This window comes from Amblyomma mixtum, chromosome 2 (assembly GCF_055824585.1).
Source record: "Amblyomma mixtum isolate Tamu chromosome 2, ASM5582458v1, whole genome shotgun sequence".
Classification (NCBI taxonomy): domain Eukaryota; kingdom Metazoa; phylum Arthropoda; class Arachnida; order Ixodida; family Ixodidae; genus Amblyomma; species Amblyomma mixtum.
The window spans coordinates 292,276,074-292,289,363 of NC_143013.1; the positions used below are offsets into that span (position 1 = coordinate 292,276,074).

The following is a 13,290-nucleotide window of genomic DNA, read 5'->3' on the forward strand; positions in this document are numbered from 1 at the left end:
CATCGCATTTGAGTGCCGCCATTCTGAAAATCTATCAGCGCGAACAATTGCGGAGTGGAAGCTGGGACCCAGTAAAGCCGATAAACGCAGAAAAAAATAGGCTGCAGACCGAAGTTAAATTATCTGTGGTCGTCAGCGCCAATGACAACCAGCGATAGCTCAAATGGCGTCGCCGCGTCGGTACGACCACGGTGGTTTGCAGCTTTCATCGGCAGCACTTACTGCGAGTGATTTGAGAGAAAAAGGCTGACAGGAAGGCCACCAGTTTCTCCGTGGCATCTGCGCATGGCACAGACAGGAAGCTTCTGATCGCGCGCGAGGACGCGGATTGGGTGCCCCGGGTTGGGCAACATTGGTTGACAGAAGCAGCTGGTGTTGACAACATCAGCTGATGCTATCGGGGATAGTGAAACCCTCGACCATGTGGCAGACTTCAAGCAGAGATGCCTGCGATTAAAATAGCAGCGGCTAAATTAGGCAGCCGTTTTTTTTCCCAATGTGGCTCCAAGAAATAGAAAATTGTTTTAATTATTCCACAAATTTGCTAATTTATTTGAAAACTAATAGCATATTAGTTCACAGCATCACAGCCTTAAAGAAACGCACAGGTCTCCAGGATTTATGTCTCCGCCGTAAAATTGCACGTCTATCACTTTTTCATAAACTATCATCATCTATCACTTCATAACGACTTTTTTTCTTTGCCTCCTTCGATTTTTGACCGCCGCGATCATCCCTTTAAAGTTAGACGTTTCACGTGCAGAACTTTTATCTATGCGCATTCATTCTTACCACGCACAATATCTGACTGGAACACTCTGCCTTCACATATCGCAACCACCACTGATCCTGATAAATATTTTAAACTTATATCTTCAATAACTACTGCTTAACTCTTCGCATACATTGTTATTTTATTTGTTCATGGCTTCCTTTTTTGCAGGGTTTGTTACTAAAAAGATTCATTGTACTAGTGTTCTGTTCGTATAATTTTAATACTGCAGTAATCTTCGTTCTTTGCCGCGCTGCCATTCTTTTGATTCTTTTGCTTACTTATGTCATGCAAAGTGTCTTATTTGTGCTTTTGATTGATTCTTTTGCTTACTTATGTCATCCAAAGTGTCTTATTTGTGCTTTTGTTGTTTGTTTTATATTTTTGGTTTTGTTTTATTCTGTTCAATTGCCTGTGCCCCCCCCCCCCTCTATGTAATACCCTCTCGAGGGCCTTTAGGGGTATTCTGTATAAATAAATAAACAAATATTTGAAATAGGCTGTCTCATCCAGATTCAACCAAAAGCAAGAAATATGCAATCTGGAAAAGGACCTGCGCTGAAGCCAGGCATCAGCACAGAAGCGCGCATCTGAAAACAGGCAGCAGGCACAGAAAAGGGGCCATTCAGGTGAAAAATGTCGGTCAGATTAACCATTTCAATATACAAATGTGTCTATTTTTCACTTTCTATGATATCATTTAGTTTCAGTTTTGAAAGTTTTTCCTTTATTTCTCAAGACCACAATTTCAAAACACCTGTGATATTGGAAGAAATAGCTTCCATTCTATTTCAGCTATCGACATTTGTTTTCTGCCAGAAAAAAGAATGTGTGTAATATGCTCAAATTCAATGCAATGTTTAAGGAATTTCTAAAAAATGGGTCTTATGTATGACATGCAAATATGGCATTGTTTTCTAGCAACTTTGATAAGCTGTAGCTCCAGTTCAAGCTTGCCAAGAACGTTTATTTACACCTTGTTACACTGCTTCAACATTCTAGATTGCTGATAAACTGTAACCACTGTTTTGAGGTTTTCTGTTTAGATGCTATAACCCAGCTTTCAGAGTTTATCACAAGCTACTTGTCCTAAGGCTAAAATAATTGCACCTTTGCAATCAGCACATCAAAATGTGCAAAATGTAAAAATGTCCTTCAAACCTATTCGTAAATAAGAAGTATCAAGCGGGCCTCCATCCTTAAGGGGGGACACTGGTCTGAGACCAAAGAATGACCAAAAAATCGATTTTCAGAAAATGACATTTGTGGAATCTACAGCTAATATTCCCCAGCTGTGCCAATTTTTTCGTTAAAGAAATCAACACTTTGACCACAATATTGAATTCAGATCATCGTGTGGGCTGAATTTGTGCAGGAGCAAATAATTTAATGGCATGAAAATTTTGGACATCTAGCTGTCTTAGTATGTCGATATCTTAACATCTAGGACAGATAGAGATGTCATATTGCTTGCTAACTGAAGCTGAAGGCACAGTGTGTGCAATAATCGAAGCACGTTTGTTCAGTCGCACTTCAAAAATTTACAATTTAGCAAAGTTTATTGATGCATTACATTCACGCCTTAAATATTGATATTCCAAGTGCTGTAAAATTACTAATGAGGGTAAAATAGAAAAATGGTTTTGATTATTGCACTCTCTACTCACCATACTATGTAGCCATGGATTAAAAATGTATTTTTATTGAGCAGTTTTTTTTGCACCGAGGTGCTGATGAATGACTAAAAAAAATTAGTTATCTTTGGAACTGACTAGTTTATGAGAAAGGTAATTTCATTGTTGAAATCAGTATAAAAAACTGAGCAAGGCGGTAGAGTTTCATTAGGATTGGATTAAAAATAAAGAAAATAGGTCTAAGACCAGTGTCCCCCCTTAACAAAGTTCTACTCTACTTGCTTCCTCTTGCAATGCCTTACACATAGAAGGAAAAAAATTGAAGAGAGCAAAGAAAGCATGCAAGAACCAAGGACCACCAACCTTGTGCTCCAGACGAGTTGCACTCTTCAGATCAGACATGCCATCAAATATGTAGCTCCCTCCAAACCTATCCCGGTGGTCCCTGAGGAGAGCGCTACGCAGCCGAGACGACTCAATGTTTGGCGCAAATTCCACGTGGTACTGCTGGATGGCCCAGTTTGGCATCGTGAGCAGTCGGAAATAGTTTGACATCAGTTTAAGGGGGTTGCCGGTGGTACCTGAAGCAAAAGTGCACCAGAACAGAACATGAGCAAGCCCTGCAGCAACAGTCACAAACGTGAGCAGCATGCACTGTGGGTTTCTAAGTGGACACAGGCCACCACCCACCGCGGGTTCGAGCTTCGCGCGAGCCAAGGGCCCCGATCAGCCGTCACCACACACACACTGGGACACCGATGCGGCGCACTCAACCTCCGCTGGGAGGAGAGCGATTCGCCGCAAAGAAATAGGCCTCCAAGTTCACAAAGGAGACGTTTATTCCCGTCGTCCTTCAGCAGGTACACAAACACTCAATAGTCACCCCGTCCTGGGGGCGCGCGAGGAGCAAGGCTCCGCTGCGCGCACGAAGCGACTCGAGCAATGCGCGCCGCTAGCACGCCGATGCAGGAGAATGTCCCCGCGGCAGTGCTGTGATCTCCCTCTCGTGTCGACCGTTGGGCCGGTTGCGAGAGAGAGTGGGCAATCAACGTAAGGTACGCCTGTCGGAGGTCGCTGGACCCCGCTGGACAGGCTCGAGCCGCTGCAGGTCAGAGGACACGTGCGGGCGAGCTCGAGTAAGCACTGGTCCGAACGGCAGAGGCCGGCACGGACAAACACAGTAACGTACGCACCTTACGCTGTCTCGGAGGGATCTCTCTCTCTCGGCCCCGCTCGGACGGTCGCGCGGCGCGCGGCCGCCCAAAGCGGGGTCCCGAATTCCCGCCAAAAGGCGCCAATGGCAAAGGCCCTTGGGGAGCCGGGGCGGAGCTGTGGCTAAATGACAGTGATTAGTCACCCAGCCGCCTCTCCACCGCCTGAGGCGGGAGCAAGGGAAAGAGGAGAAACAACGCGGGCGGCCGGCACAGCCGCGCAAAGGCGACGGCGGAAAGCCAGGATTCCCACAGCACACAGCCAATATATGCCACCAGGCCACAACTACTGTTCTTTTGCAGCTGAGAAACTATGTCAAGTTGCTACTGCTGCTGCAAATATCCCAGCATTGCCAGCTGCAAAGGTGCTACCTGCTTTCACTGCTGTTAAAGCGATATGAACAAAAAATTTGCCACAGAGATTTTTGGTGAGAGTAATGAGCCGAAAGTCATTTTAATGGATATTTCTCAAACCGCCACACCTGATGACCGCCTGTGAAAGCTCCGGCAATACGGCATGCAACGCCAATTATATTTGGCTTCCACATAGACACCGTACCTAAAGCACAGTTTCTTTCAGAGCTGCTGCGCGTTCATTAAAGGTTCAGCATAAACGCTCGCAAGCACGGCACGAGACGGGGAATCCTCAACTGCACACTGCCAGCCAGCTTGCCTACAGTAGTGCTGAGGGTAGGCTTGACATCCTGCCCACGAACTGTTACTCTTAGCCAGGAGCGCAATGAACGCAGCTCAATGACCACTCACATATTAAAAATACAGCCATCTGCTTAAAAATAATCGGAATGATGACTACATACTTGGATAATCTTATCTTGTAAATGAAGATGTGGTGCTTTCTCAATATTTTCACATTTTTATTTTCAACATCCCAGCCTTTCCCTCTCTCTGTATCTATCTATCACATTTTTATTCAATGTCCCTTTAGAGAGGGTGACATAACACCCATTTCTCTGCAAGAATTGCAACTCTCATCCTCATTATCTCACGGACAACACCTTTCAGAACTGTAATACTTGAAAAATTTTTCATGCATTGCCTTTCATCACACTAGTTTTCACCGAAATTCGGATGACACTTAAGCGTCGCCTGCGTTAAGGGTATGACATGATAGCATTTAATGGGTTAACACCCATACAGTCTGTGGAATTGGTCATTCTTGGAATCTTTCTTGGAATTCTTGAAATTGGAATCAGTCATCCTCTACTTAACATTAATAGATCCCTGGGAGTCTTAATGCCAGTCCTGGTGCAGTGGTGCAGCGGTTAAGCGATGCACTGCCCTGCAATGGCAGGTGCTCCCACCGGCGGGGCTTATGCAACCCAGGTTGCCCCTCCCGCACAACCTATCGCGACCAATCATAACAGCCGCCTGCCACAGTGGGCAGTTTGCTCACAGTCCGCTGGGCAGGTGGTGATGACGCTGCAAGGTCACGTGACCTAGGTGGCCCACCTACGTTGCTTCATCGGGCAATTTTCGCTCACAGTGACGGATTAGCTGCAGAACAGAAGCCTTAATGCTGTCGCGTTAATATACACAAAGTCTACAAAAGCTACAAAAGCTTGTGAAAAGTCAGATCCAAACACTTCCCTCATACCAGCATCAACCAAACAAGTTCTTCTAAGCAAGTTTACCTTTTCTCTGTACAACTCAACTGCTCACTCAGCCTCGCACTGTGGTCAAGCTTAATGGCTCTGAATCTCGGCCACCAAACAACGCTAGCATCGCCACACACCTTTTTTGTCAGTGATACGCTGAGGTCGAGTGGCAAGGATGGCAATCTCATCTCGCCGGCCCCGGCGGGCGCCCCTGCCAGCGGTGTCTCCTCCTGCCAGGCTCATGGCCCCCATCTGCTCAGTGGGCGGCCCAGCCGCCTGAGCCAGCTCTCCAGGCCGCACCATTGCCCCAGGCCTATGGGCAGCGCGCCCAGTCGGTGGAGCCATTGCTGGTGGCGGCTGGTATGCCGCCTGCTGTGGTGGTGCAGCCATTGCACCAGGCGGCTGCCGATAGCTGGGCGGCTGCTGCTGCTGCTGATAGGCTCGAGGCGGCTGCTGGTACGCTTGGGATGGCTGCTGGTACGCTTGGGACGGCTGCTGGTACGCTTGGGACGGCTGCTGGTACGCTTGGGACGGCTGCTGGTACGCCTGAGGCGGTGGCTGTTGGAAGAACGGTGCGCAAAAAACAAAAGGAAGACTGAAGGTGACTCTTCTAGCCTAAAAATCTCCTCTCGTCCTAAAAACCACTTCGAAACTGCCTGCCTCACAAAGGCAAGCATCATTACTTGCTGCCATCAGCCCCACTACCACTGAGTAGGGCAACTGCAGGGCTCCACCAATCAATTCCACTAGACGCGGGTTCGATCCCGGTGGCAGCGGCTTAATTTCGAAGAAGGTGAAATACCAGAGGCCCGTGTACTGTTCGATGTAAACGCACTTTAAAGAACCCCAAGTGGTCGAAATTTCCGGAGCCCTTCACTACAACGTCCCACACAGCCTGAGTTGCTTTGGGTCCCACCGCTCTCCAGTGACCAGCAACACTGGTGCATTTTGACACGAGGTGCAATGTGCCCCAGTGCCCAGATTAGCAACAGAACGCATATGCAGAGCAAGAAACTCACCTGAGAAGGCCCAGGGCCTTCGAAGCCAGGCCTGCGTACCCCAGCCTCTTGCGGAGGAGGCACACTGCCACGGGACTTGCCCCGCGACCGACCCCGTGCTCGTCCAGTTGGTTGCTCAGACATGCCTGCGAAAAGCCAGTTTCCGAGATGTGAATCATGCCCTGTACCTGCCAAGCTGTAGTTGCTCCCAAGCCCTATTTTCAGAGTAGCTGCTCGCACTAGCAGTGCAAAAATAAACTTGTAAAGTGAAACTGTATGCACTGCATTGCTCAGAATTGCTGCAAATCCGATGCCTCACAAGAAAAAAAGAAAAGAAAACAGTAAGCAATAAACAGAAAACCCTATAAAGCAACCCAAAATCATGGCTTGAGAATGAAGAATTAATCCATTCAACAGGTAAAACATATTAGGGCACATTCATTCTTGCAGCACCATTTCAATCTCCCTTGTACAGTCATTCAGCAGCCACTCCGTGTGATGTAACACCCACAACTGCCTTAAGTCTGCTGCCGTTACACCAAGGGTGGAACAACGAAGAGATCAGAGGTGAATTTCTCAAGAGTGGAGCAATGAAATTTGGCATGCTTATTGAGAAGTCCACTGAATGCTTAAAAACGAAATTTCACTTGACTATCTTAAGGTGCAGTGAGACTTTGGAAATGGTTTTTGAAAGTTGGCCGTAGAGTAGTTGCAATAAAACCTATGGCTACGAAATTTGCTAGCAATCTTCTAGACGCAGCTTGCATTAGGGCTAAAAAGTGGATTGAAATTTTGTCATATTTTTTCATTTTTTTTTAATCTAACGTGTGTTGACATCTGCTGTTCTACACAACTGTTACATAAAGTATGTGCATTGAACAAAAAATAACATTAATTTTTTTTTCCTTCTATGTGCAACAAAACTGCAACTTATGAAAGGTTTTTTTTTTTAATCATCAAAATAAAAATGAAGTTGGGCTTTTCATTCTGGTACCAGTCATGTAAAAGGCATTGGTTGAAATGTGGGGAAAATTTTGTTTGCTTACACCTAATAGTTCCTCAGAAAATTGCAAACAAAGAAAAATGTGGATGAGGCACCTGAGGACTCGCACCTTTCCGCTCGACGCGACCACGAAAAAGGATTTAAAAAGCACCTGTAAAGCTGCGAATACTCAAGTGTAATACTTTTTGAAAGGCAAAGAAATACTCTACTGGAAGGGCGAAAAATCAATTGATTTTTCACCCTGCTTCTCAATGTGGAAGTGCCACTTTGCTCGACGCGCCTGTCGAATGAGCGCACCAAACTCGCTGTGCGGCGTCCCCTGCTGTAGGCCTGTAGAGCGCAAGCAGCCACTGCCAAACTAGCGCTGCCAGCGCTGTGTATCCCCAGTCTGCTAGGCTTGCTGCCATGAGAGGAGCACAGCACTGTCGTCGCACAACCAATCTTACGCTTGGGTTCCCTATGTCCATAATGCCCATGCATGTGCTGGTCGAATGTTCGACTGCCAAGTTGCGATTAGCAGTTTTGCGGTAGATCTTAACCGGATCCAAATGCAGTCAGGCACGCACCTGTGTAACAATTCAGCGGCCCACAATTTGCGCAAGGAATGCCTCAATTGGGCAAGACTGTCAATCTTTTTCAAACACCGCAATGTGTACTGCACGGAACGGAGTGAAGGGGGTTGCTGGGGTATCTGTTTCCTACCGCAACCGCCGCAGTCGCTTCTATGCAGGTGGTTATGGCATGCATCCTGTCTCACTGTTTCACACATGCTAGTACCGACTACTACTAGTACTTGACTATTACTAGTTAACATTTCGTGCTTTCCGGTCTTTAATGACGTCACACCGTCCGAACCAACTGACAGCTTTGAACGCCACTTTTTAGGGCGACGCTTGTTTTTAGTGTCGATGAGCCATCTAGTACTTTTGCATTACAAGTGCCTCATGATACAACACAGTACAGTTGTCCACACATCTGTCTAGAGTGCTCTAATGGCACACCGGCGAGTACACTTGCGTCATTTGCGAGTGACCGAGGGCTCAAAATGCACATTCCCATCGATCGTGTTTAAATCCTCCCATTTACAAACCACATCCACCGGCAATCCACCTTTTTCACAAGATGTGGCATCCTCCGGGAAGTGGGGGAAAATTCGTCTGCCACTGATTGAAAACAAAGGCACATGGGAGACACAGGCACGATCCGGTTCCACAAGGAGCCAGCCGTGCCTGCGAAGTGGCAAGTCTCGACAGCTGCCGCCATCTGTCACATGCACCTGTCACTAACATGAACTATGCATGCACAGTAGGAGTGGGCGGTTTCATTTTTCAACCAGTGGAGCTGGATGAGAAGAGGCGCGCATGTGTGGAGTGGCCTTGCGAAAAAGGTGGATTGCCATGAATGCGCAACACAACGCATAATTCGAGCACTCTAGACAAGTGTGTGAACAAGTGCACAGCCCAAACACTTTGTCAGACCGCCCAATCAGCGCACTGTGGTGTATAATGCCTTCATTTACGAGTGTCCTAAGGTTTGAAGGAACATCTTACATGCACACCCCCATAGGTTGTGTTGAACTTCTCATCTTCGCGTTGCCCATGAATTGAAAGTAGCTCATTTGATCAGAGAAAAGGGCCTGAATGGTGTTAGCAATGCATTCGTTTTTTTTTTTTGTACAATTCTGAAGAATTTTTACGAGCATTCCCCTGAGTTAGGACCCTATGTATGGGTGCCTTTTCTGATGCTGACTGAAGTGCACAGTGCAAAGCCATTTCGGAACGTCTTATTACGTCTCGTGTTTTGCCGGTTTTTGTACTTTTTTAATGCGTTTTCATTCAGTTTTCGCCTTGTCAGATACCTTTCTGGTTTTTATGTCCCTTCACACCACGTCATTATTGACACTTTTTAAAAATCCATCGATACCCCTTGCTGCACGTATCTTGTTATCTTTTGCATGGCCCCTTACCTCATTCTCACGTTTGTTGCAGCTATAGGCCATGTGCCTATACATTACGTGCGTCTTTAAAATAAAAGAATCAGTTGCCAGTAGCACACTGTCCTGTCCACCTCTCTTGAGAGAGTTTTATGTGGTGCTTTCTCATCAAAATATATGTCACTGTTGGCATAAAATAACTTTAGATGAGACAAGAGAGTAAAAAATTAGTTTCGCTTCACAATACGATGCTTTTTTGATAACGCTGTGATCTGTTTTTGAAACGCGCTGCGACCAAGGCTACACACTTTGTATGCCAGGAAAGTGCAGGGTTCACTAAACTCACTAAGCACCGAGTGTGTTCTGTAGAAAATGTCACTAGTTTATCGTGTGGCATGGCACGAACGAACGTCACTAAAGGTGTCAATCGCTGAAACTGACACTACATTTTGTCCCTGTGACAAGGGTACGACGTGTATACCTGGGCGCGGGTGGCAGTTGCATTAAGGTCTTTTCGATTTGATGGCATTTAGTGCAACAGTTCAAGGAGTGCATCACCTTCGGCAGCCTAATGCAGCACGAATGCTTGGCTGGCTTGCACTTGCTTGCGTAATTGGAAGAGCAGTTGTAGTGCAGCAATATGGCAGCCCCCATGTGCAGGTCAGAGAAGATTTGACCATAGTTTTAAATGAAACGATGACGGTTCATTCTTGAAAGGAGGACGTGGGTAACTTTGTGGCGTCAGAATTTTAAACCTACGCGGTCAAGTCTAGCCCCATGGGTAGCATTTCAGTGCATATTCGTAAATCACCAGTGCATATACATGCAACGACTCTTTTTCAACAGCCCCTTCCGCGTGGCTCAGTGGTTTCGGCGCTCGGCTGCTCGCCCGAAAGACGCGGGTTCGATCCCGGCCGCGGCAGCCGAATTTCGATGGGAGGAGAAATTCTAGAGGCCCGTGTACTGTGCAATGTCAGCGCACGTTAAAGGACGCCAGGTGGTCGAAATTTCCGGACCCCTTCACTATGGCGTCCCTCACAGTCTGAGTCGCTTCGGGACATTAAACCCCAATAAACCAAACCAAACCATCTTTTTCTACATGTAAAACAACAATTTCCAGGGGCTGATTCAGCAAATATTGCGATTTGCTGCTTGAAAATTCTTCATGTGGATCGAGATTTCTGGTGGCCGTTGATGTCGACAGCACTCAGCTGGCTGCAATTTGGTGGCGACGCTGAGGCTAGCAGACGACTACAGTAGGATACAACTTAAAGAAACAGCAGTTATTAACACTGGGCTACAGTGTGCGGCGTGCTGTATTACTCCGCTAAACAGTCCCAAAAGGAAACGAAATCAGGTTTTTAATGTTTGACCTTATTATACAAACCAGGTACCAAAATTCTGGAGCTTGTAGCTTTTTTCTCGTGATTAGCTTCTTGTTTCGGTGACGAGAAGTTTTAACAATGGAATACTTTTTTTGTAGTGGAGGAACTCTGAGCGCCAGTCCTGCATGTGGGCGGAGCTTCACTGTAGACTTAAGTTGCACTTAACTATTCGTTTTGGAAGCAGCCAGTGCCAAGCTGCACTTGAACTGATGCTGCATGCTGTTGGCACTGCCACGAAACTTGACAGAACTAGAGCAGCCAAATCGAAGAGCCCTACTGCGTACACGGCGGCAGCTGCATCGCAATAACTAAACACACGCAGGTGCTATTACGCCAAAAGTAGCACGTGTGTGCCGACATGCACAATCGCAACCATCTACTGCTTCTGCGTGAACACTTTTGTGAGCCCCAACCGAGAGAGATCGTCAATAAACTTATGTACTCCTTCTCACCCACAATGTGTAGGAAAGGAAGGCCTGTTTTCCTTTAGAGAAAAAAAAAAGGGCTATTTCCTCGTTGGCATTGCATAACCCTCCCGCATCTTTCGGGTCAGCAGCCGAGCACCGTAACCACTGAGCCACTGCGGCGGGGCTATAATGTTTGCACTCCTTACTTTGCACCAGAGGGAAATAAATTTGTGTGCAGTTGACCTACTGCTTGCCACAGTCCTAGAAGGAATGCATCCAGCTCTCAAAAAAGTCTACACAGAGAATAGTTGTGCTGCATCTAGTTTGTTTCATTCCCGCTGCATTGGCTCAAAGCTTAAGTTAGTTTCTTGCCTTTTTCCTCGAATGCCAAATACAACACTTATCCAAAAACGGGAAAAGTAGTAGTAGTGGTTTTTATTTTGCATTGAATATGGAAGGTGAAAGAATTTTTGCTACCCCGGCATCTGCTATCGCTGCTGGAAGCATCTGAGCTGGGGCAGCGGAGCTGGGATAGCAGGCAGTGTGTAGAAGTGAAAAGAAAGAGGGGAGGGGATAGCTGAAAAAAACAGGGGGAGGGGTACACTGACAATAAATCCATTTACACATAAACATCATAAATATCAATACATACAGGTCGCACGCGCGTGAAGGTCTGGTAGAACAAACGGGAAAATACGACGAACACTCTTAGAGCGGAGGAGGAGGGGCGGCACTGCGAGGAGGGTTATGCAACGCCAACGAGGAAAAAAACAAAAAAAAAAAAAGACTGCTCCACGCCCGCCGCGACAAGTGCAAAAATGACAACGAAGCAGCAAACGGCACAAGAAAAATTGGTATCCAAAAGTTTGTAATAATCCAAATTGGCAAAACGTAACCGCTACGATCGCCTAACGGAGTTGACAGCGCATTTATTACAGCATTTTCGAAATCTGTTAAAGGTGACCAGCAACATGTGCTGAAGACGAAGAATGGTGGAAAAAATACAAAAGAGCACAACACAGCGTAAACAACAATTAATATCAGTTCGGCATGAAGAACTGTTGCCTAAGGCATCAATTAAGCGAGCTGACACTACTTTCTTTAGAATATATCTTTAAAAAACTGACGGCATCAACGCAGGCAAGTGCACACATCAATTTCAGTTTCTTGTTTTCGTAGGCTGTTAGTTACGGGTAGTTAAGGCGCTTCAGAGGATAGAAGAGAACTGCGCGCACGAAAATTTGATCTAAGTAATCTCAATAGTACGGTAACAGACTTCTAACGATGAGAAGGCCACCGCGACAGTGGTCAACTCTTAGGCCTAGCGTCTACACAATGCGATTTACCCGCCATGTGACCTGTCACGGCGCTGAACAACAGCAACGTTACAGTACCGGAAATAAAATAAGACCACATAGAACACAAAGCAAGTAATAGTATTTGCATTTTAATAAGAATAGGATGCAAGAAAATGGGGTTTAAGCGCTGCATTGTCGGCATAAAGTAACACTTCCAAGCTCAATACGCGCCACACTGCACACATGGGCGCCATTAAAAAAAAAAAACGAAAACACGATCAAGCGTTTATTACGCTATTTACGGCAGTCGCGACTGCGAATAAACTTTTCAGTCTCACTGACAAAGCACGAGCACTGTCCTAGCGAGTTCGCGTTGAGGTGTAGCTAGTGTGCATGTTTTCCAACACCGCGCAACGCTACAGCACCATTTTCGCGTCTACTGCAGCGTAGGTCCCACATGCGCACACTGCACCCGAGTGCAGCTTGACAAAGCAGCGTAAATAACGCCTCAGTGCAGATCAATACGCTTCAGCAGAAAGCACATGCGGTGTGATACGCACCTTGTCGAAAACACGCCGGCTCTGGTCCACGCTTGGTACGACACTAATGGTATTTCTAGGCGCCTAAAATAAAGCGCTCATTCAAAATGCTGCCGTCTACTCTAAGACCTAACAAAACTGAAACTGGCTACAACAAAAACTTCACGCTTGTCGCAACTTGCAACAACTGGCACAGGCCACCTGCCGAACTTGCTGCCCTAACTTCTCCTCTCCTTGCTCAAAACAAAACGCCACACCGCTGAAGCCGCTGGCGTCGCTGTCGGCAGAGGCGTTCCCGCACTTTGCCCCACGTGTTCAAGTATTTGCTCGCTTATTGGTTTCTGATAAGTGGCGCCAAATGCAATATCGAAATATCGACCTTTTTTTTTTTTTTTTGTCCACAGCAATAGTTACAGTGGCAACTACGGTCGTGATATCATGTGCCCACCGCGCCAAATCACTGAGCGGCGAGTGCAGTGACCGAGCAAAAGTAG

At 46.6% G+C, this 13,290-nt stretch overlaps 1 protein-coding gene across 1 annotated transcript in view; it reads right to left on the reverse strand.

The window, feature by feature from the left end:
• LOC149364479 (piwi-like protein 1) overlaps positions 1-13,077 on the reverse strand; it is a 31,937-nt gene extending 18,860 nt beyond the window's left edge. Inside the window, exons 1-4 of the mRNA XM_089574443.1 lie at positions 12,818-13,077; positions 6,253-6,377; positions 5,371-5,791; positions 2,770-2,987 (exon numbers count right to left, since the gene is read on the reverse strand). Coding sequence (XP_089430569.1) covers positions 2,770-2,987; positions 5,371-5,791; positions 6,253-6,375 — 762 coding nt within the window. The 5' untranslated portion in view covers positions 6,376-6,377; positions 12,818-13,077. The remainder of the gene's footprint in view (positions 1-2,769; positions 2,988-5,370; positions 5,792-6,252; positions 6,378-12,817) is intronic.
• Positions 13,078-13,290: the final 213 nt, after the last annotated feature.